Source organism: Euleptes europaea, chromosome 4 (assembly GCF_029931775.1).
Source record: "Euleptes europaea isolate rEulEur1 chromosome 4, rEulEur1.hap1, whole genome shotgun sequence".
Lineage (NCBI taxonomy): Eukaryota > Metazoa > Chordata > Lepidosauria > Squamata > Sphaerodactylidae > Euleptes > Euleptes europaea.
The window spans coordinates 78,639,992-78,663,624 of NC_079315.1; the positions used below are offsets into that span (position 1 = coordinate 78,639,992).

General features: G+C 41.8%; 1 protein-coding gene across 1 annotated transcript in view; it reads right to left on the bottom strand.

Annotated features, from left to right (window-relative positions):
- CAST (calpastatin) overlaps positions 1 to 23,633 on the bottom strand; it is a 67,881-nt gene that overhangs the window by 36,547 nt on the left and 7,701 nt on the right. Inside the window, 2 exon segments of the mRNA XM_056849035.1 lie at positions 10,482 to 10,562; positions 20,275 to 20,334. Coding sequence (XP_056705013.1) covers positions 10,482 to 10,562; positions 20,275 to 20,334 — 141 coding nt within the window.

Here is a 23,633-nt window from a genome sequence, read left to right on the forward strand (position 1 = left end):
ATTGTCATGTAGCAAATATGCATACTAATAGAGTGAAGGGCATCCCACTCATCTTATAAGTCCCATATTTTTCACCCCACTCTTTGACACTCCCAGAGAATGGCAGAATCAACTATCCTTTTCTTTCTGAGTAAAACAGCTCTCTACTAAGACTGACAGGTTATCAAACATTTAAGAGAAAGCAGCACACACTATTCAATAATACACTCTTCAGCTGTAACTTAAGAATTGGTGAGCCAGTGTGGGGCAGAGGTTAGAGTTTTAGACTAGGATCTGGGAGACCCACAATCGAATCCCCACTCTGTTATAGAAGCTTGCTACGTGACCATGGGCCATTCACACACTCTCATCCTAACTTCCCTCACAGGACTGGTATGGGGGGGGGGAAATGGAAGAGAGGAGACCATTGCAAGCTACTTTGGGTCCCCATTAGGGAGAAATGCATAAATGAAGTACATAAACAAAGAGCCCTACCAGGTGAGACCAAAAAGTCCACCGAGTTTAGCATCCTGTTTCCAGAAGTAGTCAGCCCAATGCATTTGGGAAATCCACAAGAAGGGGAAAAGGAAACACTTTTCTGCTCTTTTTGCTGCCCTTTAGTTGGTACATTGTTGATATGCTGTTCAGTTGCTACAATGTTTTCTGCCCTTCAGTTGGTACTGAGAGACATATTTGCTACCAATCAAGACTTTTCACTTCGCTATCATGGCTAGTAGCAGTGCCCTCTCCTCTTCCTTACAGCTAGTTTATATTCTATTTCCATCTCTTGTTTATTCAAGGACCACATGGAAGATGGCCCACATATCATTTAGCAGGATCTCCTTGATCCATGATCAACAATTCACTTGGCCTACACAAGCACATGTGAGTTTGAACATGAAACCATGGACAGTTATCAATATGGCCCCGTGGATACTTAAATCTGGAGATTGGGACCATGGACAGACACGGCAAATCTTTCCAGAAATCTGAGAAAAGCCCCGAGTTTGTAGAAAAATCTGAAATCTTAAAACACACACACACATACATTAGGGGAGGTTAGCCCCTCCAAATTGATAAAAGCAGTACCTGTGGCTTTACAAAACAAATGCCCTCACTACAGTACTGCCAGCCTCGATGTCTTGATTACAGGCATACATGATTTACCTGACATACATGATTTACCTGGTCCCAGTTGCATGCTACTGTTCAACAGCAGCCATACCATAAAATCCTTGGTGGTGGTGGTAAGAGTTTCAGACTAGAATCTGGGAAACTGAGGTTTGAATCCCCACTCTAGCATAGAAGCTCACTGGGTGACTCTGGCCCAATCACACACTCTCTGCCTAACCTACCTCACAGGGGTGTTATGAGGATAAAATGAAGAATGATGTTTTGGTTCCCCAATGAGGAGAACGATGGGGTACATATGAAGTAAATAAACATAGCTGGTGATGCTCAGTGGTAGAGCATCTGCTTGACATGCAGAAGGTCCCTGGTTCAATCCCTGGCATCTCCAGTTAAAGGGACTAGGCAAGTAGGTGATGTGAAAGACCTCTGCCTGAGACCCTGGAGAGCCATTGCCGGTCTGAGTAGACAATACTGAATTTGATGGACCAAAGGTCTGATTCAGTATAAGGGAGCTTCATGTGTTCATGAGAGCAATATGGTCCCAACGACTGGCCCTCAATAACAGATGGGCAGCCATATTTTGCTCCAGTGGAGGTTTCCAGACTGCCTTCAAGGTCAGCCCCATAAGAACAGTAATCTAGCCACAAGGGTTGCAAGGAAGACTGTGTTCACATACAAGTACTTTCTTTTTAACTGCCTGTAGAACAAGTTGCTGAGATGGAGTACTTGATATTGTCAGTTTCTGATATTATTCCTTTCTCATATTCAATAGCATGAAACTTCTAATTTCTAAACACACAGTTCACAACCATCTCACAAGCAAAGCTTTGTATTCTGATGTAACACATGAATACACGTTATGCTTGGAAACAAATAATAAAGTGTTGCTTGGTAACTGACAATAGCTGACTGAATCATAATGAAACACAACTTGGAAAGACTGTAACAACTTTGGAGGGAGGCACACCCAGTTCTAACACTAGGCCAATGGTAAGCTGCCTGGTGAGTTCTATGAAGCTCTCTGGTCTTACTGAAAAGGAAAGATTATAAATGCACAGCAGGAGTAAATCCTAGATACGGACAGTTCTGCTTTCTCACAAGTACATCAAGAGTGCTATTACAGACTTCCTTCCCCCTGTCTGTCACCTGTCCCTCTCCTTGCTTGATATCAGCTCTCCACCCCATCTTTGAGGACCTGCGCCAAATCTTAAGGCGACCCTCAGCATACTCTGGGGCTATGACTATAACCCAAACAGAGCATCGACCCTGACCAGTTGGGCCGTTCTTTTTTAACATCCGCACATACACAAAGGTTGCTGTTAAGTTTTTTGTTTGGGGGGGGGGTTGAATTCCAAAATTAAGATTCTTTTCACAAACCTGGGGGGTCCCCTGGGTTTGCAGAAATCTCATCCACGGTTGCAGCTGATACCATTGCATATATATCTAGTATCTGCATGGAAGATAGCACTTCATAACTGTATATAGTAATGGTCATAAGGAACCAAACATATGTCAAAATCAACTTTCAAATTACAGCTAGGAAACAGGCAAAAAACATATTTGAATCTAGACCTGGAAGGTCTCCAGCTCAAGAGTGCCTGGTTCAAGCTAAAGATTCTGGAAGCAGAAACCTAAAAGGAACCAAAAAGGTGGCATTTCTCTGTTTAACAAGTTCACAAAAGGTGAATATTCTTTTATTTACAGGAATGATTGGCCCATCCAGAGACTTCATGCTGCAGAACAATCCCGGGGCCAAATTTGCACTCTGCTATTTCCTTTTGTGCTTGACGAGTACTCTGATACTTGAGCACATATGGACCACAGTTATCTTCTAGGCTATGTTCTGGCATCAAACATTGAGATTCTCCAATCAAACCCTACAGTCCCTGACAAGTACGATTTGCTAAACAGCTGATGCACACCAAATATGAGAATCACTAAACTGAAAGACCCAAGTGATTCATAATTAGCGATGAGTAAAACCCACCCATCTGTTTTCAGAATAGACTTGGTTGACATTTTTTTAAAGAAAGGTAGAATACACTTGCCCTGACCTGGATGGCCCAGACTAGCCTGATCTCGTCAGATCTCAGAAGCTAAGCAGGGTCAGCCCCAGAGATGGATCTACTGTGAAACTAATGAAGCTTAAGCTTTAGGGCCCTCAATCCTGGAAGGGCCCCCGAAGCAACTTTTTTTTAATGAGTGAATTTCTCTACAAAATCGATGGAGTTTTTTAGTGATAGAATCATAAGCCAAAGGGTTGAAGTACTTAATATTGATTTTAGAATATGCTCTAATACCCATTTCACATGGCCTCAAAATGCCCTGTAATTGGTCAAATTTCAAAATTTTCTTGGGGGCTTGCAGTGCTCGAACCCCCAGCTGTAAGGGCTCACTGAGCTCACCAGAATCTATTCATAGTCTACATTTTGGCAGCTGGATCCTCAAATCCTTCATTGGTGCACGGCTTAATAATTCTGTAGCTCAGCCCTTAGGCTAGAGCCAATCAGAACCATAAAAAGACATCTGAATTCTCAATTCAGGCTGCATTCGTCTCGCTTGTGCATTTTAACACCAAAAGATCAGATTTTCACCTCTTTAACCTAATGTGCCCTCTCTGATGACCCCCTCCATATTATTATTATTTATTAGTTACGTTTGTAGCCCACCCTCATTCCTGGTCAAAGCCGGGCTCAGGGTAGGTGTCATGACCCTAGGCCTCAAGTGCAGCCTACAGGCCCTAGGGAGGCCTATATTAAAGTAGTTACCAGGCCTACATCTCCCAGCTACCCTCCGGGCCTTGTGACTGGTGGAAGAGGATTTAGAGGGAAGGCTAGGGCCAATCAGGGGTAAGGGAGTGGTGCCTGGTAGAAGGAATAAAATGCCTTGCCTGAAAAGGGAGGGGGTTTACTCCTAGGGAGCAGGGCTGGGGAGAGACTGCTGCAGATGGAGGGATCCCTCATCCAGGAAGGGGTGAGTTAGCCTGAGGCCTAGAGCCAGGAGACGGCTAGGGACAGTAAAGATAGATGTGTTAGGGTTTTTATTTGTTTGATTGCCTGCCTTTACCGGTTTTGTCGTCCTATTGTGGCTTGAGTTATCATTCTTATTAGACCTTTTTAATAAACTGTTTGTTACTCTGCCCTGGCTCCTCATGCCTCATTTGGTCACCTAGAAAGTATACCCTGTTGGGAGAAGAAGCAGCCAGGGGCAGGCAGGGTGCTCTGGGCCTTCTTGTGTTAGGCTCACACCAGAGTGGTGGCAGCTACTGAAGATCCCCATTCCTCTCTCTTACCTGACAGCAGGTAACATCATAATAAAATCATATGTCTCTAAAATTCATAAGTAATCAATAAAATTAATAAAACCATTCAATACAGTTAACAAGATGGTACTCATATAATTACAGGGCCATTGGAGGCCCGGCCAAGCAGCCAAATCCTCATATCAGAAGCCCCGAGGGAGAGGAGAGGGAGGCCAGTAACGCTGACAACCTGTGGTTGCCCTCAATTGTAGGCCTGGAGGAATAGCTCTGTTTTACAGGCCCTGCAGAACTTCTGAAGGTCCCATAGGGCCCTGATGTTACTTGGAAGAACATTCCATCAGGCTGGGGCCAGGGCCTTGTTGGATGTTGCCCTATTGTTGCTGGTTGCAAAGGGGGCCCCATAACAGTTCAAGCTTCAGGCCCCTGGTCAGCCACTGGTCAGCGCTGGTTAGTATTTGGATGGGAGACCACAAAGGAATACCAGGGTTGCTGTGCAGAGGAAGGCACTGGCAAACCACCTCTGTTAGTCTCTTGCCTTGAAAACCCCATAAGGGGTCGCCATAAGTCGGCTGCGACTTGACGGCACTTTACACACACACACACACACACACACACACAGAGAATACACTTATTACTGTATTTGGAATATGAACCCAATATGCCCGAGGGGGAAGGAGTGATGGGACCTGTAATGCCAAGATACCTCATTCCCTACTCCTACTGTGGCAGTAAGGCTCCTGGAATCAGGCCCCGTTCCACAACTAAACAAGCCAAATGATGACAAATTGGCAGGTGTAGCAAAGGTATATGCTCCTCACTCACAGTCTGCTATGGCCCAGCTGATCTCCGAAGCAGGCAGAGGGGCAGGGAGGAGGGGAGCACACCCATGTGCCAGCTGCTCTGCTCAGCTCCAGGGTGGGATGCAAAGGTGCTGCTTCTGCAGCCCATCTTGCACCTGGCAGGAGTGGCACAGGTGGGATGTGCCTAGGATGGCAAAAAGCCCTGAGCTGTCCCTACCTAGAATACTTTCATTTCAACATTCCAGACATTGGGGGATAACAAAAGCCTCTCGGAAGGCCAACCTGTTGCTACAACCACATCAGGTAAGCTCATTATGAGCTGGGGGAGGGGGGTAACTGCTCTGTAAATGCAGGCTATTCTGCACAGCCCTCCCCTCATATGAGCTCAACACCTTCCCAAGAGAACAAAGGTCTTTACAGTCCTTACGTTTCTCTTTAAATGCATAAGGAGATGAATACTGTGGGTATAAATACACTGTGGTCTTTTATGCAGGGACGTTCCCAGCCGACTGCTTTGGGGCTTTTGATTATACATGCCTTTTCTGCCCATCAGAGGTCACCTCGCTCTCCCTGCACGTTTTGCCCGTGTTTTCCAGATGCAGTGTTTTAGCCAGAATCAAGAAAACACAAGCAAAACACGTGGGGAGAGCGAGGTGACCTCTGACAGGAGGAAAAGGCATGCATAATCAAAAGGAAGCCCTGAAGCAGTCGGGAGGGGTGACCGCAGGGAAATGTCCCTGCATAAAAGGCCTAAGAGATATAACGTGGAATTTATGTATTATAGTATCATAGACTATAAGGATAAGTGCAGTAAAAACTGGTATATTCTCCTAAAAGTTTCAAGATGGTAAACTGCAAAGGTAACTATTCTAAGGAAGGATGCAGGATAATAAATCAGTACAAGCCAGGGATAAAAATGTTCAGTTATAATCTAGCACACTTTAGATCCAAGAATCATAGATTTGGCAAGCATATCAGAAACCTTTCTTACCCCTTACCTATGGAATGATCAAATCTAATTAGAGAAGTAGCTGCCAAAACAGGCATAACATGTACAACTTCCTTAGCACTTTCCCTAAGAGACTTTCAACTTCACATATGCTGCACACAAGTGCTTTATGTGCACTGACCTTCTGGCCAGCTTTATTACAATAGATAAAAGACACAAGTACAGCAAAAGTCATGAAAGAACAAATCTTCAGCCAAAGAAGTCTGTAAATAAAATCCACAAAAAAAGTTAAGGGTCACCAATGGAGGACACAGGACCTCTATGGTCACATGAAGTTTACCTTACAGCAAGTCACGCCATTGGTCTACCAAGGTCAGCCTTGCCTGCTTTAATTAGCATCAGCTTTCAATGGTCTCAGCTAGAGGTATTTCACATCACCTACTAATCAACACTTTTAACTGGAGTTGCTGGGGACTGAACCCAGGACCTTCTGCATGCAAAACAGATACTCTATTTACTGAGCCGTAATTCTACCTTCTAAATGATTATCCTGCAGCTTAACATAAGGAAATTGTGTTACCACTCTTAACTTCCTGTGACCAGTCAAGTTAAACTGTCTTTTTGGTGCCTCGCCACAGAAGAAGGCCTCACTGAATCATCCAACTGGATTAGGCTTTCGGTTGCACTGGTTTATGCAGAGAATTGATCCATCAGAGTTTTTAAGATAGCAATACCATGCATGTGCATTGTGGTATCAAACTTTGGAATACATGTTATTTATTTAAAATATGGAATTTATGGCATATAATGAGTTTAATTTAGGAATATTGAAAGTGTTTCTATGCTACCCCATTGGGGGAAAATGTGCCATTTTAAAAGCTATTCGCTAACAAAATCAAATCAGATTACAGCCCAACATTTTCTGAGTGGCCTGTTTTGCACTAGGGTTGAAAAACTACAAGGCACCAGACAAGGAGTCTGGAATGTTAAATGATACTCTCAGAGGAATGCCGCACTGGATTCCAGCATGACAGAATTGTTTACATCCTGCAGTGAAACTATTAGTCCTTTTAATCCCAGGTAAAATCTACATTTGGGCCCCATGGGAAAGTGCTTGTGCATCCTAAAAACTTTTCTTAAGAGTTCTCAAGCTTTAATTTCTCAGAGCAAGTCTGACAGTCATACATGACCATGCCTTTTTGGCTCATGCTCTGCTTGCCAGTCATGAGCAGGGAGCCAACTGTTCAGCAAGAATAACTGAGAGAATTCAGATGCATCTGATTGTATGTACACTTACATTTTTTTCCCCATGATTAAATGTTTTTGCTGCTGCCGCCACTGAAGATTTTTAAAAAGCACATACTTAAATGAAAAGAAGTTTGAGATTTTTGAACTGAGACTTACTACTTAGAAACTAAGTGCCTTCATATTCTGCCCATGAAACCAGACAATGTTGCAAGCAGTTCTTGCTATCACTTCTCATATAGATTGCACTAACTTTACAGAAAAAGTAGGCAATTCAGTCCAGACAAATTGGTCATTTAAAGAACGCATATGACTATACAAGCTCAAAAAAATCCAACTGTTCAGTGTTTTACAAAAATCATGATAGTAATTTTGATTTTTAAACATACACATGCACAAGCACACACCACTCTATTGCTTACTTAGCAACAGTGTTACGCTTTCAATTGTTATCGAAATACCTAAAATATGACATTACAGTAAATGCCACCTGTGGTGTGCAAAGGACAATACTTACCCAGACATGCCTCAACAAAGAAAAAAATCCTGTTACACAAATCACCACACCCTGCATACACAATTCCCAACATACACTAAAGAGACAGTCAGCAATGACACAACAAATTCGTAAGATGCAAACATGGGCTTCCAACAGCCAGCAGAAGTGAACATAAAGTTGATAAATCATCCTCAGACATGTCGTTATAAAAATTTCACTCTTCTCTAAAGATTTTGCTAAAGTCATGAGTCACTGCTTTCATAACACATTTTCTGAACCTCTCCCTCCCCCCGGACAATCAGCAGCCCTTTGAGGGAACGATACCTATGATACAGCTGAAAATGATGAGACACAAACATTATTATTACTTTGATGTCAACTCTGCAGTGTCCAGAATGCTTCAACCCACTTGGGAAGCACACCACTAACAAAATCAGCAGCTCATGTATGGACAGCACAGAGAACTCCAGAAAACTAGGAGGAGGAAGAGAAAGAAGGAACTCTATACTGCAATTAACCCAGACGGTAATGAAGCCATTCCAAAAAAAAGTAGTACTCACTCTGCACAGATGGTATATTCCTCCCTAAATTCTAGCTAAGCAGAACAGAAACTAGTTTTCATTTCCGTTTGTATCCGTTCTGCCCATGGCTTCAGATCTAACAAGACCTAATGAAAGCTGAACGCATCCAAGCAGACTCTGCCTGCAGTCTGAGCGTCTCCACCTCCCTATGAATATTTAGTAGAATGCTTCTGACAGTTCCTCAAGAAAGGGCAAGGCTAGCCTAACAAAAACGGAAACAGGAAGTGTTGCTCATGTCAATTAAACTTACTGTGCCTCATTTTTTTGTTATTAGTAAAGGCAATTGACATTTATACAGCCACACATATATATACATGCATGCTTACATACATAAATGCTGCTGTTATCACCAGGCTTTGAGGCTACTTTATTTTCCTGACCGTAAAGTTTCCAAAGAACCAGGAGGGTTAAAGTGAGCCTACAAAATACATGAGCCTTGTTTATTGGCTTTCCTCACAATCACTTCACTCCCCACCTATCACTCATGAAGACCCTCTTGGGCAGCTCCTACTTACTCAACAACAGAAGCTTGTGAGCGCAAAGATATTAAAGACCTCATAATACGATCACCTCCTCCCTTGCTTTGAAATCTTAAGAAACACTCAGCCCATCACCATCCAAAACCATCACCACCACTACACAGAATTGTCCTGCAAAACAAATATTCTAAATTCAAAATATACAAGAGCCTTTTTTCTTTATTATGATTGTTAACCCATTATATTCCGGAATGCACAGAGGAAGATTACACTTAAAAAGGGGGGCTGCATCCAAAGATCTGTCAGCGTAGCTCCCCTGACCAAACAGAACTTTTCCTCCCACTACAACCACTATAAGCACTCCAAAATGCTGCTGGGAGTGGTGGTGGCCAGGACACCCTCAGGAACAGCAGATGGGGATACAACAGGGGAAGAAGGAAATGGGTTAATGTCGCCCACACTCTTCTACTGACAAAAGTGCCTCCCATCAGAGGAAACTGACCTTAAAATCCAACTCATTCTGCCTTTGTGTATAAAAGACTTGCCGACTAAAAACTCATCTTACAGCATCCGATGAAGCATATTCAATCCCACAAAAGCTTATCCACCCCAAATAAATCACACTGGCCATTTATGCATGGGAGATTTTGCCTTGGATTTGCCGCTCTCTAGATGCACATTTTCCCCATCCGAATTCTCAAAACTCTGCATGGGGGCTTATTGCTGAGTTTTGAGAATCTGGATGAGAAAAATGTGCAAATCCAGGGCAAAACCTCCCATGCATAAATGGCCGTTAAAATGCCAGTGAAAGTTCTAGAAGTGCTATATATATTTTACAGACATTATATTAAAAATGCAAAAAAAATAATGATTAAAGACTGCATTCTTAGCTCAAAATCATGTAATGGGGAATTCCCATCAATACAAATAGGTGTGGAGGTGAGTGGAAGTGGCTGACAGGATTAAGTGCTGTGGCTCCCGAAAGCTCATACCCTGCTAGAAATTTTGTTAGTCTTTAAGGTGCTACTGCACTGTTGCTCTTTTTTACTAGGATGAAACATGAGAGTCCTAAAACTGAAACAAATGCACTGAGTGCATATTACTCTGTGGGGGAGCAGAGCAGTGCAGTCACAGGCAGGGGACAAGATAGGGCACCCCAGAAACAGCAATGGGGGCATTTGGGGGGGGATAAGAAAGTCATACTCCTTGGATAAAAATAATTCTATGGAAATACTCCAGTGGATCCAAGCCAAATGGTTTCTTTCTAGCTAAAAGAAATGGCAACTGCAATTTCTAATACTTTGGGGGGGGGTGTAAGTGAAGGGATTGAAATATGTCAGCCTTTCCACATGCCCCAAATTGTTTGCTGGTCTGTAAAGCTAGGAAACATAGGAGAGGAACACCGGTATAATATGACAAAATACAACGCTAGGATACCTTGTCAGAGACCATAACCTGGCCATGTGGACAAGCAACATCAGCGTAAATGTAACCTTAGGGTTTCAGCAACACATCGGTTGATCTTGCTTTCAACAAGACAGGCAATATGTAAAAACTCACGTTACCTTACTGATGGGAGGTGTTCCATCTGCGTGTGTTTTGGGGGATTCAGTGATGCCAGTGCTTGTAGGTTTCTTCTGTGAAACAAGAAAAAAATATGAATTAATAATCAAAAACTAAAATGTGAATGCCTTGGAGAAAGTACTGCAGATAATTAAGACAGGACATTTACATAATGTTTATTCTGTTGTCTTAATTAATGTATTCTCTTAAATCTGTGGATCATTACCCAAAAGCTTGAATACTTGTAACCTGGATAATAGCTTGCTTTGTGATTCAAAGATGTGTGCTTACTATAGTAGACTTGTATGGATTACACATTGGAGAATCACTTGAATTGAACCTAAAATGAATGACCTGGGGTGTGCACTCTCACATTCCCTCCTCCCTTTTCACACACAGCTTCCCTCTCTGTTTCCTGTTCAGGAGTAGCTGCAAGTTGGTGGAATGTTCAAATCAGCAAATTAATGATCTCCCTACAAACCAGAAACTCTAATGTGAAGTGGGATTCTGATCTGGTGAGCAAATTCTAGGCATAATCAATTCAGAATGGAAAAGGAAGATGCCCTGAGCCAGGCTTGGTCAGGAAAGGGCAGGCTAGAAGTCAAAAGAATAAATAGTAAGAATAAACACAAGAGTAAGCAGGGGTACATAACATCCAATCAGTTACAGGGGCCAAAATCAACTTTGACTGAAAGTCACAGATAGATAAATTGCAGGCCTTAGTTGGAAGAGGGCATTTTAACCCTTTCACCTCCACTTGGTTTCACTCATCAAAACCTGGGTCCCGACTTTGTTAGCATTTTAAAGGGAAAAGGTCCCAGATGGCATTGCCTCTCAGCTGTTTGCCTACAAATTTCCATACATCTCTTGTGGCACTACTTTGTTGACACCCTGGTGGTCCCTTCCAACTCTATGATTCTATGATACTGCCCCCTACTCAGAGTTGCAGCCACTTGGTGACATGTAGCCCAAACTGATAGAGGGGCTGCAGGCTGCACCACATGCTGGTGGGCAGCATGTGACCCTCAGCCATACATTGGCCACCCTGAGGAAAGAGGAAGGAGAGGGAAAGGCAGGAAGAAACTGCTTGCTTCCAATCCTCCAGACCATAGGATCAGCAGACTTAAGCCATACTGATGGATATAAAAATGTCATATAAGTTTTATGGGGAAAGGAAAGTCTACTACTGATATACTACACATTAACTGAACAGGATTTGCAACTTTCATTTTTAGGGAACAGTCCTCGCCTCTTGTAGATCTAGAGCTACAATGCAAAATGTACATACAGTATTCTTTCCAATTGTTTCTTGAAAAACATGTCTGTTCCTGCCTTTTAGCCAATGAGGAAAATCACCATAAGATTAATAAACTTGCTAACTCTCTCCCTCCAATAACCTCTGCTGTATATGGGGGAAAGCATGAGCATGAACAAGAGGCCCGATAAAGAAACTTTTCCTCCAATCCTCCCCCGATTTTTGAGGTGATTGCCAGGAACAAACACAAAGTACCTGGTAGACAATGCAACCATTAACATACTTGATTTGCATAATTAGCAAACATTTTTCAAAATATGCCAGTTTAGCCATCCAACAGGAACATGGCAGCCCTTACCATCCAACAACTTCTTTAGATAGAAAACCTGTGTCATTCAGGGTGCCTCTGTGAACAGACCTGACAAGCCATTCTCCCAGAATAGGTTCATCCTTGCTCAGGACAAACGTGCAAGTAGCTAACTGGAAGACTGAACCTTTCTGCATTATCAGTCAAAGGGTGACCTAGCTACATTAGAATGTATCATCTTCTCCCATTTCAATGGCAAAAGCACAATGTACCAGCCCATAACAGACTGAAAAATAGCCTTGCTGCATGAGAATGAAATGTTCCTGTTCAGTGGAGTAAATAAAGCAGAGAATATGTGCAGAGCAGCACCCGAGCAAGAGAACGTTCAACTTCCAATAAACTTTAAACAATAAACCTCTCAAAACTTCCAATAAACTTTAAACACAAAACATCTCAAAATGGTATTGAAATGGGGATAAGGAAAGTTCTGTAGGAGATGCAAAATATTACTTGCTCAACCACATTCTACACAGCAACTTCTGCTGCATATGCATGGGGAAATTTATCAATCAACCGACTAGAGTAACTCAGCATAGGATTGCACTGTTAGTCTGGCAATAGCTGCCAAAAATTTGTAACTATAATCCCAGTATTACCTATAGACTCCCATCCCTAATAGGCCTATATTATTGTGTACTCAGATTTGTTCTTTCACAACTCACGTTATGCCTTGAGAAGCTAAACAGTACCATGGTTGTGACACACATTTGACAGCAAATGTAAACACAACGTTCACGTCACAATTAGTAAATTGGACCTGGACCTCAATAAACGGGATTCATTCTCACACCCATCAACCTAGATTCACTGGGCAATGCCACCCAGTTTTGGTAACATTTGACAGGTAAGCAACATGTAATTGCCTCTCAAGTTCTGCTTTCATTCTGGGAAAAGGGAAATTATAATGCCTGTATCATAAAGGCGTGGAAAGGAAAATATGATAACGATTGTAATATGCTTTGTACCTTAACAGCAACAAGCCAGCCAAAGCTAAACTCTAATGTCCTATTGGTCTCACATAGACACCCCTGAGGAATAAAAATACTTCACATTGGCCAGATTATAAATGATTCCAAAGTGTCACCAGTTATCAAGAAATTAAAATCTTTTTAATTAATGCATTATTAACGTCTGCAATAAGATCACACTTCTTAGACAAACTATCTAGAAAACAGGCTAAGAGATGCCACCTCTGACTGCACGCTACAACTCTCAGAAGTGGTACAATATGCTCACAAGCATCCAATGCTTGATGTTCAGCTTAAGCGCTGTGATTGCTGAAGCATCCAAAAATAAACTTGATGATCAACCCTAGAAGAGGCATTGACAGTTGTTTCTGAAATTAGATGGCGTTTATCTCCTCAGACTGGCTCATTCATTTCAGTATCCCTTATGTCCCCTGCCTAATTGCCTTTAATCTTTTATGACTACTGTTTACATTTTGTTTGTAGGCTATAAATGATCATCTTACTTGGCTAATAATACTGACCCCCAAAACCACAAACAACAGAACTAAACTCCACAAGAATATTCAGGAAGCAATTTCCCCCTTTCCTTTCATACCCCATCACTGTTCTAGCACAGTAAATGCAGAAACACTTACCCAGCAATTTCTGCAGTAACCTCTACATAAAAGAAATTTCCGGCCTTCTCAAATCAATCTGATCTTTGATACAGTAATTTAGCTTGCATGCCCACATTGTGTTTTGTAGCTTTCAGCATTATTACAGTCTAGGACTGCACTTGGAACAAAGCTCTGAACCTGGCTATTCGTTTTCAAGGTTGCATTTTCTTTGCCAATATTGTCTTAGAAGCTATCATTATTACACCATTCAACAAGTTAAAATGCGCTTGCTGAGCTGCCAGCAGTCCAGTCCTAAAACTTGCTGCGGCACCTTATAACTATTAGAAAGAGACAAGTGGGAACCCGCAAGGACTAGCAGGAGGCATCTAATTTCCCATTCGCCCACTATTTCCTCTTGTCTTTCCTGAAAAGCCCCCATAGTATCTCCCATTTTCCTGCTTCCTTCTCTACTTCCCAACCAGCAGCCGACCCATCTTTAGCTTTTCCCCTTCCCCCACAAGCAGCCTCTGCCTAGGAAAACTATGGCCCAGTTGTGTGGTGTCGGCCACTGGGCCAGGCCCACTTGCACGGGAGCTCTGAAGCACTTGTAGGAGGGGGCTTCTTATTTCCCCGTGTTCCCCTCCCTGCACTATTTTTTTCTTTCCCTCCTCCTGGCAACCTCCATATCCTGTCTCCTTTCCCTGCTTCATTCTATTCTTCTCAGCCATTCATCGACCTTTTATCTGCCTCGCATCTTCAGCTGTATTTATTATTTGATTCATTTTTGCCCCACCTTTCTCCACAGTGGAAACTGAAGCAGCTCACATTATTCTCCTCTCCTCCTTTTTATCTTTACAGCAAAGGTAGGTTAGGGTGAAAATATGTGACTGGTCCAAAAAACAACCCAATGAGCTTCCACAGCCAGATGACGATTTGAACCTGGGCCCCCAGACATTACTCTGAAGTTCTAACCACGACACCACACTGGCTTTTGTAGGGTGCCAGCTGCTGAACAGTAGCAAGCTGCCAGGCCGAGTTGAGTCATGCAAATTGAGTGGCATCAAGTCATCAAGTGGTTGCTGCCAGGCTTAGGGTTGCCAACCTTCAGGTGGGACCTTAAGATCTCCCAGAATTACAGCTGAACTCCAGATGACCGAGATCTGTACCACTGGAGAAAATGGCTGTCAAGAAGTTGAGGCCTCTCAATTTCTTGGATTGCATGATTTTTTGGTTCAGGCCTGGGAGGCCTATGAATTTTGTGTTATTGGGATTTTAGACCAGAAAAATAAGTTTCCTTTGGAAAACTGCTTCTGTGGAGGGAGTAAGCCCCAGCTGGTGCTAGTTAACCTTTCCCCTTTCTGGAATGCAAGGCCGTGCATTGCCCTAGTAACCAATCGGTCAGCCATCATGACAATGTCCAGGTGCAGGTAGTTCTGCAGGCTTCCTCACCTGAACACATCTGAGTGAGTCAGCAATTCTGACCAAGCGATTAATTAACAGCTAAGTGCTTGCGTTTTCTCAATTGGCCTTTATGAGCTCATGCCACTGAGAAAACGAATATAAGGACAAACCAACCCTTGAGAAAACTATGCATGCTTTGGGGTACAGCAGGAGAGCTGTGCTGGCTGCATCACAACCCATTTGATTTTGGCCCTACGGGAAAACTCTGGTCAAGCTGACCTGCTTGGAGAAACCTTTGGACAACCTTTTGAAACTCTTGAATGCTGGAAGCATCTTTGGAAGTTGGTAACTATAAACCTGATGCAAGAAACCTTTGCCAATCCTTTTGAACCAAAAAGGCTTTTGAATGTATTAGCTAGTTATGCTAAATAGTTTATTGTTTTCTTGCTTAACACTTCATGACTTTTCTTTCCTGTAAACCAGCTTGAATCTTATAAATAAATTGTTAGCCTTTAAATGGCTTGTGTCTGTGATTTTGGGATTCCAAGCCTAAATTCTAAGTGCCTTGTGTGAGTGTAAAACCACCTACCAAAAACCTAAGACATTTTGGGAGTGTAATCTTTCCCTGGCAGGCCTCTACCTTGCAGGGTAAGCGTTGCACTCAATTTTGGAGTGAGTTGGGAGAGGATTGCCCTTATCTTCCCCCTGGAGCTCAATCTTTTGAAAGGGCTGGTGGCAGCTACTCCTTGGGCTTGGGGCGAAAGCCTGGAGTTCAAGGTTTTGTCTTTTGAAAAACCTTTGACCAAACCAAAGCAGCCTCCAACTGGTGGAGACAGGTTGGGGAGCTCTTTCACAATGGCTGCTTTGGAGGGTGGATTCTATGGAATTATATCCAGCTGAGGCCTCTTCTCTCCCCAAACCCTACCTTTCTCAGACTTCACCACAAAATCTCCAGGAATTTCCCAACACGTAGCTGGCAACCTTAGCCAGACCTGGTCTCCCTCAAAGGCCAAAATAGGCCTGGAAAAGGCTCTGCTCCCTCCCTCTGCCTTTTATTTCAAAGAACTGCACATAAGCTTGTATGCTTCTTTTTAAGTATTAGTTTTAATGATAGGCTAGAAAAGCTATACTTCACCATGGCCCCAAGAATAGAAATTACATAACTAAAATGGTCTGGCCTTGACTCCCACCATTACCACAGAACGTTCTCTTTCCAAGTCAACGAGTGAAGTTTTGACGTGACGATAGGAAGATGGACTCAACTGTCCAGCTGAAGGCAGAAAAACCATATTTGTTTAAAGATATTCCTCATCCATTTTTCTCCAAAAAGAATTTAAAGCAGGTCATAATATTTTGCTACAAACAAGTTTCATACAAATTGCAACCCATAAAGAGTCAGTGTACTGCAGTGGTTACAGTGCTGCATGAGGATCTGTGTGACCCAGCCTCAAATCTCCACTATGCCATGGAAGCCCACTGGGTGACCTTTTGCTACTCAGACTCTCTCAACTTAACCTACCCCACTGGGTTGTTGTTAGAATAAATGGAGGAGAGGAAAATGATGTAAGCTGCTCTGGGTCCCCACTGGGAAGAAAGATGAGGTATGAATGAATGAGGTATGAATGAATGAATAAATAAACAAACTAGAATGCCAGATGAACAAACAGCCAAAGAAACCAAAATATTCATTTTAATTCTGTCTACTATCTTAAAGCTGTCTACTACAAAATTCAATCGTGCAGAATTTTCTGAAAAACAAAATAGAGGCCTCCAAAAATTTTCAGGAAGGCATTCCATAATGTGGGAGAGGAACTACAGTGCTATCCCAATATTAGGCACTGGGTATATTGGCCTGCAGGACAGACAGCATTGAGTAGAGAAAGAGATGGACAAACTCGGCCCAAGAGAGATGGTCCTTTGAGTAAGTGGGTTCCAGGTTCTGAAGGGCTTTAAAGGTAAGTACCATCACCTTTAACTGAACTCAGAAACAGGGAAGAAACTAGTGCTATGGTTTTAAAATAGGAATTTTATTAGCATGAGAATTTGCAATGGATAACAAGTTATCTGTGACATTGTGACCAATGAAATTTCTAAGCTGCCTACCATGACAGCTCCATGTAACAGTGTATTATAAGACTCCATACTTCCCTCCTCTCTTTTTTTGATATTCAGTTTAATTATGCTAGAGGGAGTTGTCCTGACTGCCTGTTGGCACAGCGGGTGCTACAGGAACTATGCTCCGTCTAGGATTGGAATTGATTTGTAAATCTGTATATTTAATCTAAATGCTTTACAGAGCCGTCATAATCTTTGCAAGGTTAGAGCCTTTCTCACATCCTTGGGAAGATGATTCCATAGGACATGAGCAGCCACCAAGAAATCCTGAGTAGAAACAGCTCGCTCTGAACCGACTGCTCTGATTATTGCAGCTACCTTCAAGTGGAGACAGTCCAATAGTTATGACAATGTCATTTAAGGGTCTTGCATGGGAGACAATACTGAGTCCTGCAGAACCCAACAGTTAAGTCCCATGTTAAAAAAGGTAAAGGTCCCCTGTGCAAGCACCGGGTCATTCCTGACCCATGGGGTGACGTCACATCCCGACGTTTCCAAGGCAGACTTTGTTTGCGGGGTGGTTTGCCAGTGCCTTCCCCAGTCATCTTCCCTTTACCCCCAGCAAGCTGGGTACTCATTTCACCGACCTCAGAAGGATGGAAGGCTGAGACAACCTTGAGCCGGCTACCTGAAACCGACTTCTGTCGGGATTGAATTCAGGTCGTGAGCAGAGCTTTTGACTGCAGTACTGCAGCTTAACACACTGCGCCATGGGGCTCACTACTGACTCAGAATCTGTGGCCACAACCTTCTAAACACTATCCAACAGCAAGGGTTCGAAGCATTCAAATGCCAATCCCCTAATACCTATACCACTCTTCAAGTACTTCAGTAGAATCAAATAGTCCACAGTGTCCATGGCAACTCAGAGGTCAAGCCAGAATAATACATGAACACATGAAGCTGCCTTATACTGAATCAGACCTTTTGGCCCATCAAAATCAGTACTGTCTACTCAGACCGGCAGCAGCTCTCCAGGGTCTCAAGCAGAGGTTTTTCACATCACCTACTTGCCTGGTCCCTTTAAATGGAGATGCCGGGGATTGAACCTGGGACCTTCAGCATGCCAAGCAGATGCTCTACCACTGAGCTACGGCCCTTCCCCAGATAAGCATTTCCTCAGTTGCTGAGATCATCCACCAGAGCAATCAAAGCCATCTCTACTTCCTAACTCAGCTTGAAGCCAGAATCAAAAGGGTCAAGGCCAGAAGCCACCCATAACACCCTGGAGTTGCTCTACCAATATTGCCTAAAATTAACCAAACAGCAAGTATACATGGAGAATAGAAACACTTTGATATATTATTGCACAGCTCCTCCTTGAAGTAATACAAGAAAATAAAAGAGCTTGGGACGCTAAGGTAGAAAAGAGAGCAACATCTAGCATGAATGTATATTGCCAATGCACTGCATGAGCAAATCTACCAAAAGACTGCAAGATTTGAAAGCACGGGAAGGGAGAAAAGGAGCACACACCAGATTCTAGCAGAGACCAGAGTCCTATCTCACACCTGCCCATGAAACAGGTGATTTGAGCTGAGAACACTAATTTCACCTTAGAACAGGAAGAGGAAAGGCTGCAGGGGCACAGAAACGGCCATGCAGCCTCCTACCAGAACATTATTAATACAACACATTCCCAGTTACGTTTGATGCCTTCTGACAAAGCTACAAGTTCAACACTTCTAACACTTAAATGCTTCAATAGTATTTCAGTTTTTTTTTTAAAAAAAAATATGATATCAGAAGAGTTTTTCTGCATGCCCTAGGTTGCTTAATTGTTGGAAGACAAGACGACACAGCATTGACTTTAACCATGATTAATGCATGTTCGGTCTCTGCATCTTCGGGAACTTGAGTACAACATCTTCCTTTATGCCAGCAGGCTGAAAAAAGGTTAGGCAATGAAAGAAGTGATGCGAAAGAGTCACAGAGGGTGCATTACAGCAGCCCTTGTTCTTTAGGCAATACGATATGTAGTCATCGGTCTAATAAGAGACAGAAGAGCTCAACTTACAAGTGAACTGCCTTTTATTCAGGAAGTTTCAAAGGCTCAGCTGAGATTCTGGTGACATGATGGCTAGCGCACTTGAAATGTCAGATTCCTAGTCTTTTGAACTCACAGATAATTATTAAAACAAAGCTGTTGGTTTGGGTGTACTTCCCTATTTCCTTGTGCTTTCTCTCTCTCCCCACGCTGCTGAAATTTAGATTGTAAAAGTATTAAGGAACATTTTAAAAGTACCTTATCATAATTCCTAGGCTATCAGTACTCTTACATATGCCAAACAGTACTATTTAGCCTACATCACACAGCATCTGAACCTGTTACAAGACCACCTTTCATGTTTTAAATTACAGGTGAGGCGAGTGTGATTTTAATATCAGATGAACAATGCAGGGGAGAAAAGCTGAACTTTCCTTTGCATCACCTTTTCAAGCTTGGTTGTTCACATGCTTTTTTCTCCCAGACCACCGCCTATATAAGAAATGAGCTAGGGTGGGAGAAAAGTACTCGAGGGAATGGAAAGGTTCCATTCACCACACATATGCCCCATTAAAATGTGACTTCCACCTGGCTCTATGAGTGATGAAGACAGATGATTAAACTAATATGGTTGTTCGCATTACATCTTCTTTGACCTCTTTGTTTTCCCTGGAATCTTCTATTGATGCGGCTGAGGAACTTCATTGAAATTACCGTAAAGCCCAGAAATGCCTTTGCTACTACTGTACATACAGCACTAAATAGAAGAATGCACAGAACTGCACATTCATGCTTTCGAAAGAGATCCACTCAATTTTTTAAAAATGTACTGCTAAAATTAAGATCCACTCTTCCAGCTAGCAGATTCAAATGTGGATACGGATTCACAATAAAGCTTTTATAGAACCCCCTTCAAATACAAAATCATATCAAAATAGTGCCAGATCATCCATCTGCTTCCCTTAATGATATGAGTGAAAATAAAGAGATTTTCCCAAATCATAATTTGTGAATGAAAATCATAGTCTTCAGTAACTATCATCTACAAAACTGTTAAGACTTCTTTTTTTAAAGAAAAGAACTGTGACTGTACTTACCTCTGCTGCTTCTGTTCCTTTTTTATCTCCAGATGCTTTGCCTGTATTTTTATCACCATGCTGAAAGAAAAATGCCAAACTATTAAAACAAACATATGACCTACCCAAGATATCAGCCATGAGCTAGAAAACTGCACAACTACTTTTGTACACCCATTGCAGCTATGAACTTTGAGAAAACCCATGTGCACTCCAGGGCAAATAGTGCCCCCAGGGGACTGTTTCAGATTGAGAAAATCACTTTTTACATATGATACCTTGTAAGGTCACTGTGAGCATAAAATGGATAATGGGATAACCTTGCATTCAGTCATAAATGAGCTCCTTTAGGAAAGGAGTTACTAAAGTTATTATTAGAAAGTTATTATTAAAATCCCAATCAAAGTATAAAACATAGACCACTGAGCAGCTTAATAGGACTGTCAAGTAAAAGCAAACTAAAATGATGTTAAAAATATTCTGTCCATGGTGATACATCTAGTATGGTTCATTCACACATACAAGTTACCATTGGATACTAGTTATTCAGTGGCAAGCATGCATGTGTGGGCTTCTGCATCTAATGATTTTATACTTCTGTGCTCCAAATGTTAAAGCATAGTCAAAACAGCATCATAGTTACAGATATGGAGATCCCACTGGTATCACAAAGATTTCCAATACAAATAAAAAGCAGCACAGAGCAGTAAGAATGTTCTGCATCCAGTGACAGGGTTTTCTGGCTTTTTGTTTTTCAAACGGAGTTCTTTACTCCATGCAGTTAAAGTTTCTATAGGTGAATAAAGAATGTAAAAGCAGCAGCTTAAATCCAGAGTCCAACAGATCTCTGGATATTGATTTTAGTATTGTATTTGAAGTTACATCTTTGATATGTAATTAAAAATATTTTATGACAAATTTATCCAAAACAAATACACCAATGAATAGCTGTCAAGGATAACAGTATTTTCTGATTTCACCATCTTCCACATCGCAGTAGTTTTTTCAAACTTGCAGGAGCCAACTCACACGGTCCACAGTCCCTTTGTTGCCTGGCTAGTAAAGTGACAGTAACTAGAACACAGCCAAAGATGCCTGCTACAAAAGGAACAGCGCACAATGCAGAAAGCCTTCAAAAGAACACACATTTCAGGTTTCATTAGCAGTTGCAATAATGCTCAATAAAGCATAATAAAATGCCATAAAAGTATGTTCTTCAGAGGCCACGCCTGTCAGCTCAAACGCCTTGATCTTCAAGGCATGCCTTGTAAACTAGGAAATAGAAGCTTTAATTTTTTAAAAAAGTACTTACATTGAACAAATAAAGACAGATGCACACCAGTATCAGAGGGAGCTACTCTATGCTAACCCACAGTGACGTTACCATTTCAAGAAAAGTTGGCATTCTCTCTGTATGCAGAACACATTCAGCGCTCTTCTATCAGAAGGCTCTAATCCACTTGTTAGATTTGAATCAGATCCTTTAAGTTAGATCCAGTACTTGAATGCTTCCAAACAAGGGGTGAGGGAGTCCTACGCTACACTGAATATATTATCTCACTATAAAGCAGTCAGTTTCAGAACTCCTATTCAGAGGTAGATAAATTTAGCCTTCCCATTTGATAAAGCCTATGGTTTTCATATAGGGTTACCAGGTCTCTCTTCGCCACCGGCGGGAGATTTTTGGGGTGGAGCCTGAGGAAGGCGGGGTTTGGGAGAGGAGGGACTTCAATGCCATAGAGTTCAATTGCCAAAGCGGCCATTTTTCTCCAGGTGATCTGATCTCTATTGGCTGGAGATCAGTTGAATTAGCAGGAGATCTCCTGCTACTACCTGGCAGTTGGCAACCCTATTTTCATACATATTATCATACTATTCTCTTCCTGGAGGAGAAAACCTATAATGGCAGCAGGCTGTAAAAGAGACCAAGTTTGGGAATATTTTAATGAAGTTCCTCTACCTATGAGTAAGGCAGGCATGCATGCAAAATGCAAACACTGCAACAGTGAAATGCAAGGCCTGGTGGCCCGAATGAAATCGGAGATAGTTCACCTCATGATAATTTTTTAATTATCAATGGATGGATTTCTACTAGTATAACCAAATCAGTATTTTTTTATAGAACTGTAAAACTAATCTGAAAAGCTATTCTAAAAATTAAACATTCATCTGGTTGTAAATATTAAGATTATACCAGTAAGAATGAGTCTTTACGTAGAAAACCATGATTTAAATCAAGTCTTACTGAGTAGTGATTTAAATCGATTAAATCATGATTTAAACCGTTTAGGCAGGCATCTGAATTAATTGATTATTTCTAGGGTGGATTTGATTTAAAATGATTTGATTTAAATCAAATCCACCCAGGAAATAACCAATTAATTCAGATGCCTGCCTAAACGGTTCAAAGCTAACAAGAATGTTCAAGTTCAATCCCTTTTATGAGTCAAGACTCTCTGGGTGGTTTTCATCATCATCTTCCCCACAAGCACAATTTTGATAATACAATTCACAGCTGCTTCTTAATATAACTCGTATGTTTCCAACTGAATTTCCAATGCTAACATTAAGCACCTTTTATCTGCATTTGTTAAACAAATCCATTTTCTTAAACAAGGCAGTGACTGAAATAGAAATGAATGTTAATGGGTTAAAAAGGTATTCACATCATAACCAAGCAGGCAAAAAGGACATCCTGCAGAAATTAATGGTCACGTGTTCACAAATCAGCTAACTTTTTAAGAGTATATTGTCTCAGGGACAAACAGGTCAGTCCCTGAGAAAAAGAATAAATGGAGACACATCTAAATCACAATATTCAGAAATCAGTGGGGGAACATTTTGATCTGTTCTGTTGCTGATTTAAGTGCCACCAGTCTCCTGCAAAATAATTTCAAAGGGAAAGTCCACAGTGAAATGGCCAAATTGGAATTCATTAAGAGGTTTAGCACTACCTCTCACCCTGGATTGAACAGATTTGGGATTTATGAGCCAGAACAGGTGTCAAGTAACTTAACAAAAGAAGTATTAGCTATCTTAGCACAACTAGTGAATGGGCTCTTCCTGATTAAATTTGAATTTTTCATCATTTATATTTCATGGCTCTTGACAATGCTGGTTTCCCCTCTCATTCTCATACAGAAAAAAGCATCTGCATTGTAGGTATCCACTTTTTGCATAGGAAGATGTGGACTACAGTCCACAAAAGCTTATGCTGGAGTCAATTTTTGTTAGCCTTTAAGGTATCATGAGACTCCTTTATTTTAGCTACAACACACCAACCCGGCTATGCCTCTGGAATTAAAAGGTTAAGTTACCCAATGCATTTTTATTGTGGAAAAGGCTGATAGGTTTTAAAAATTACCCCAACACATTTCCAG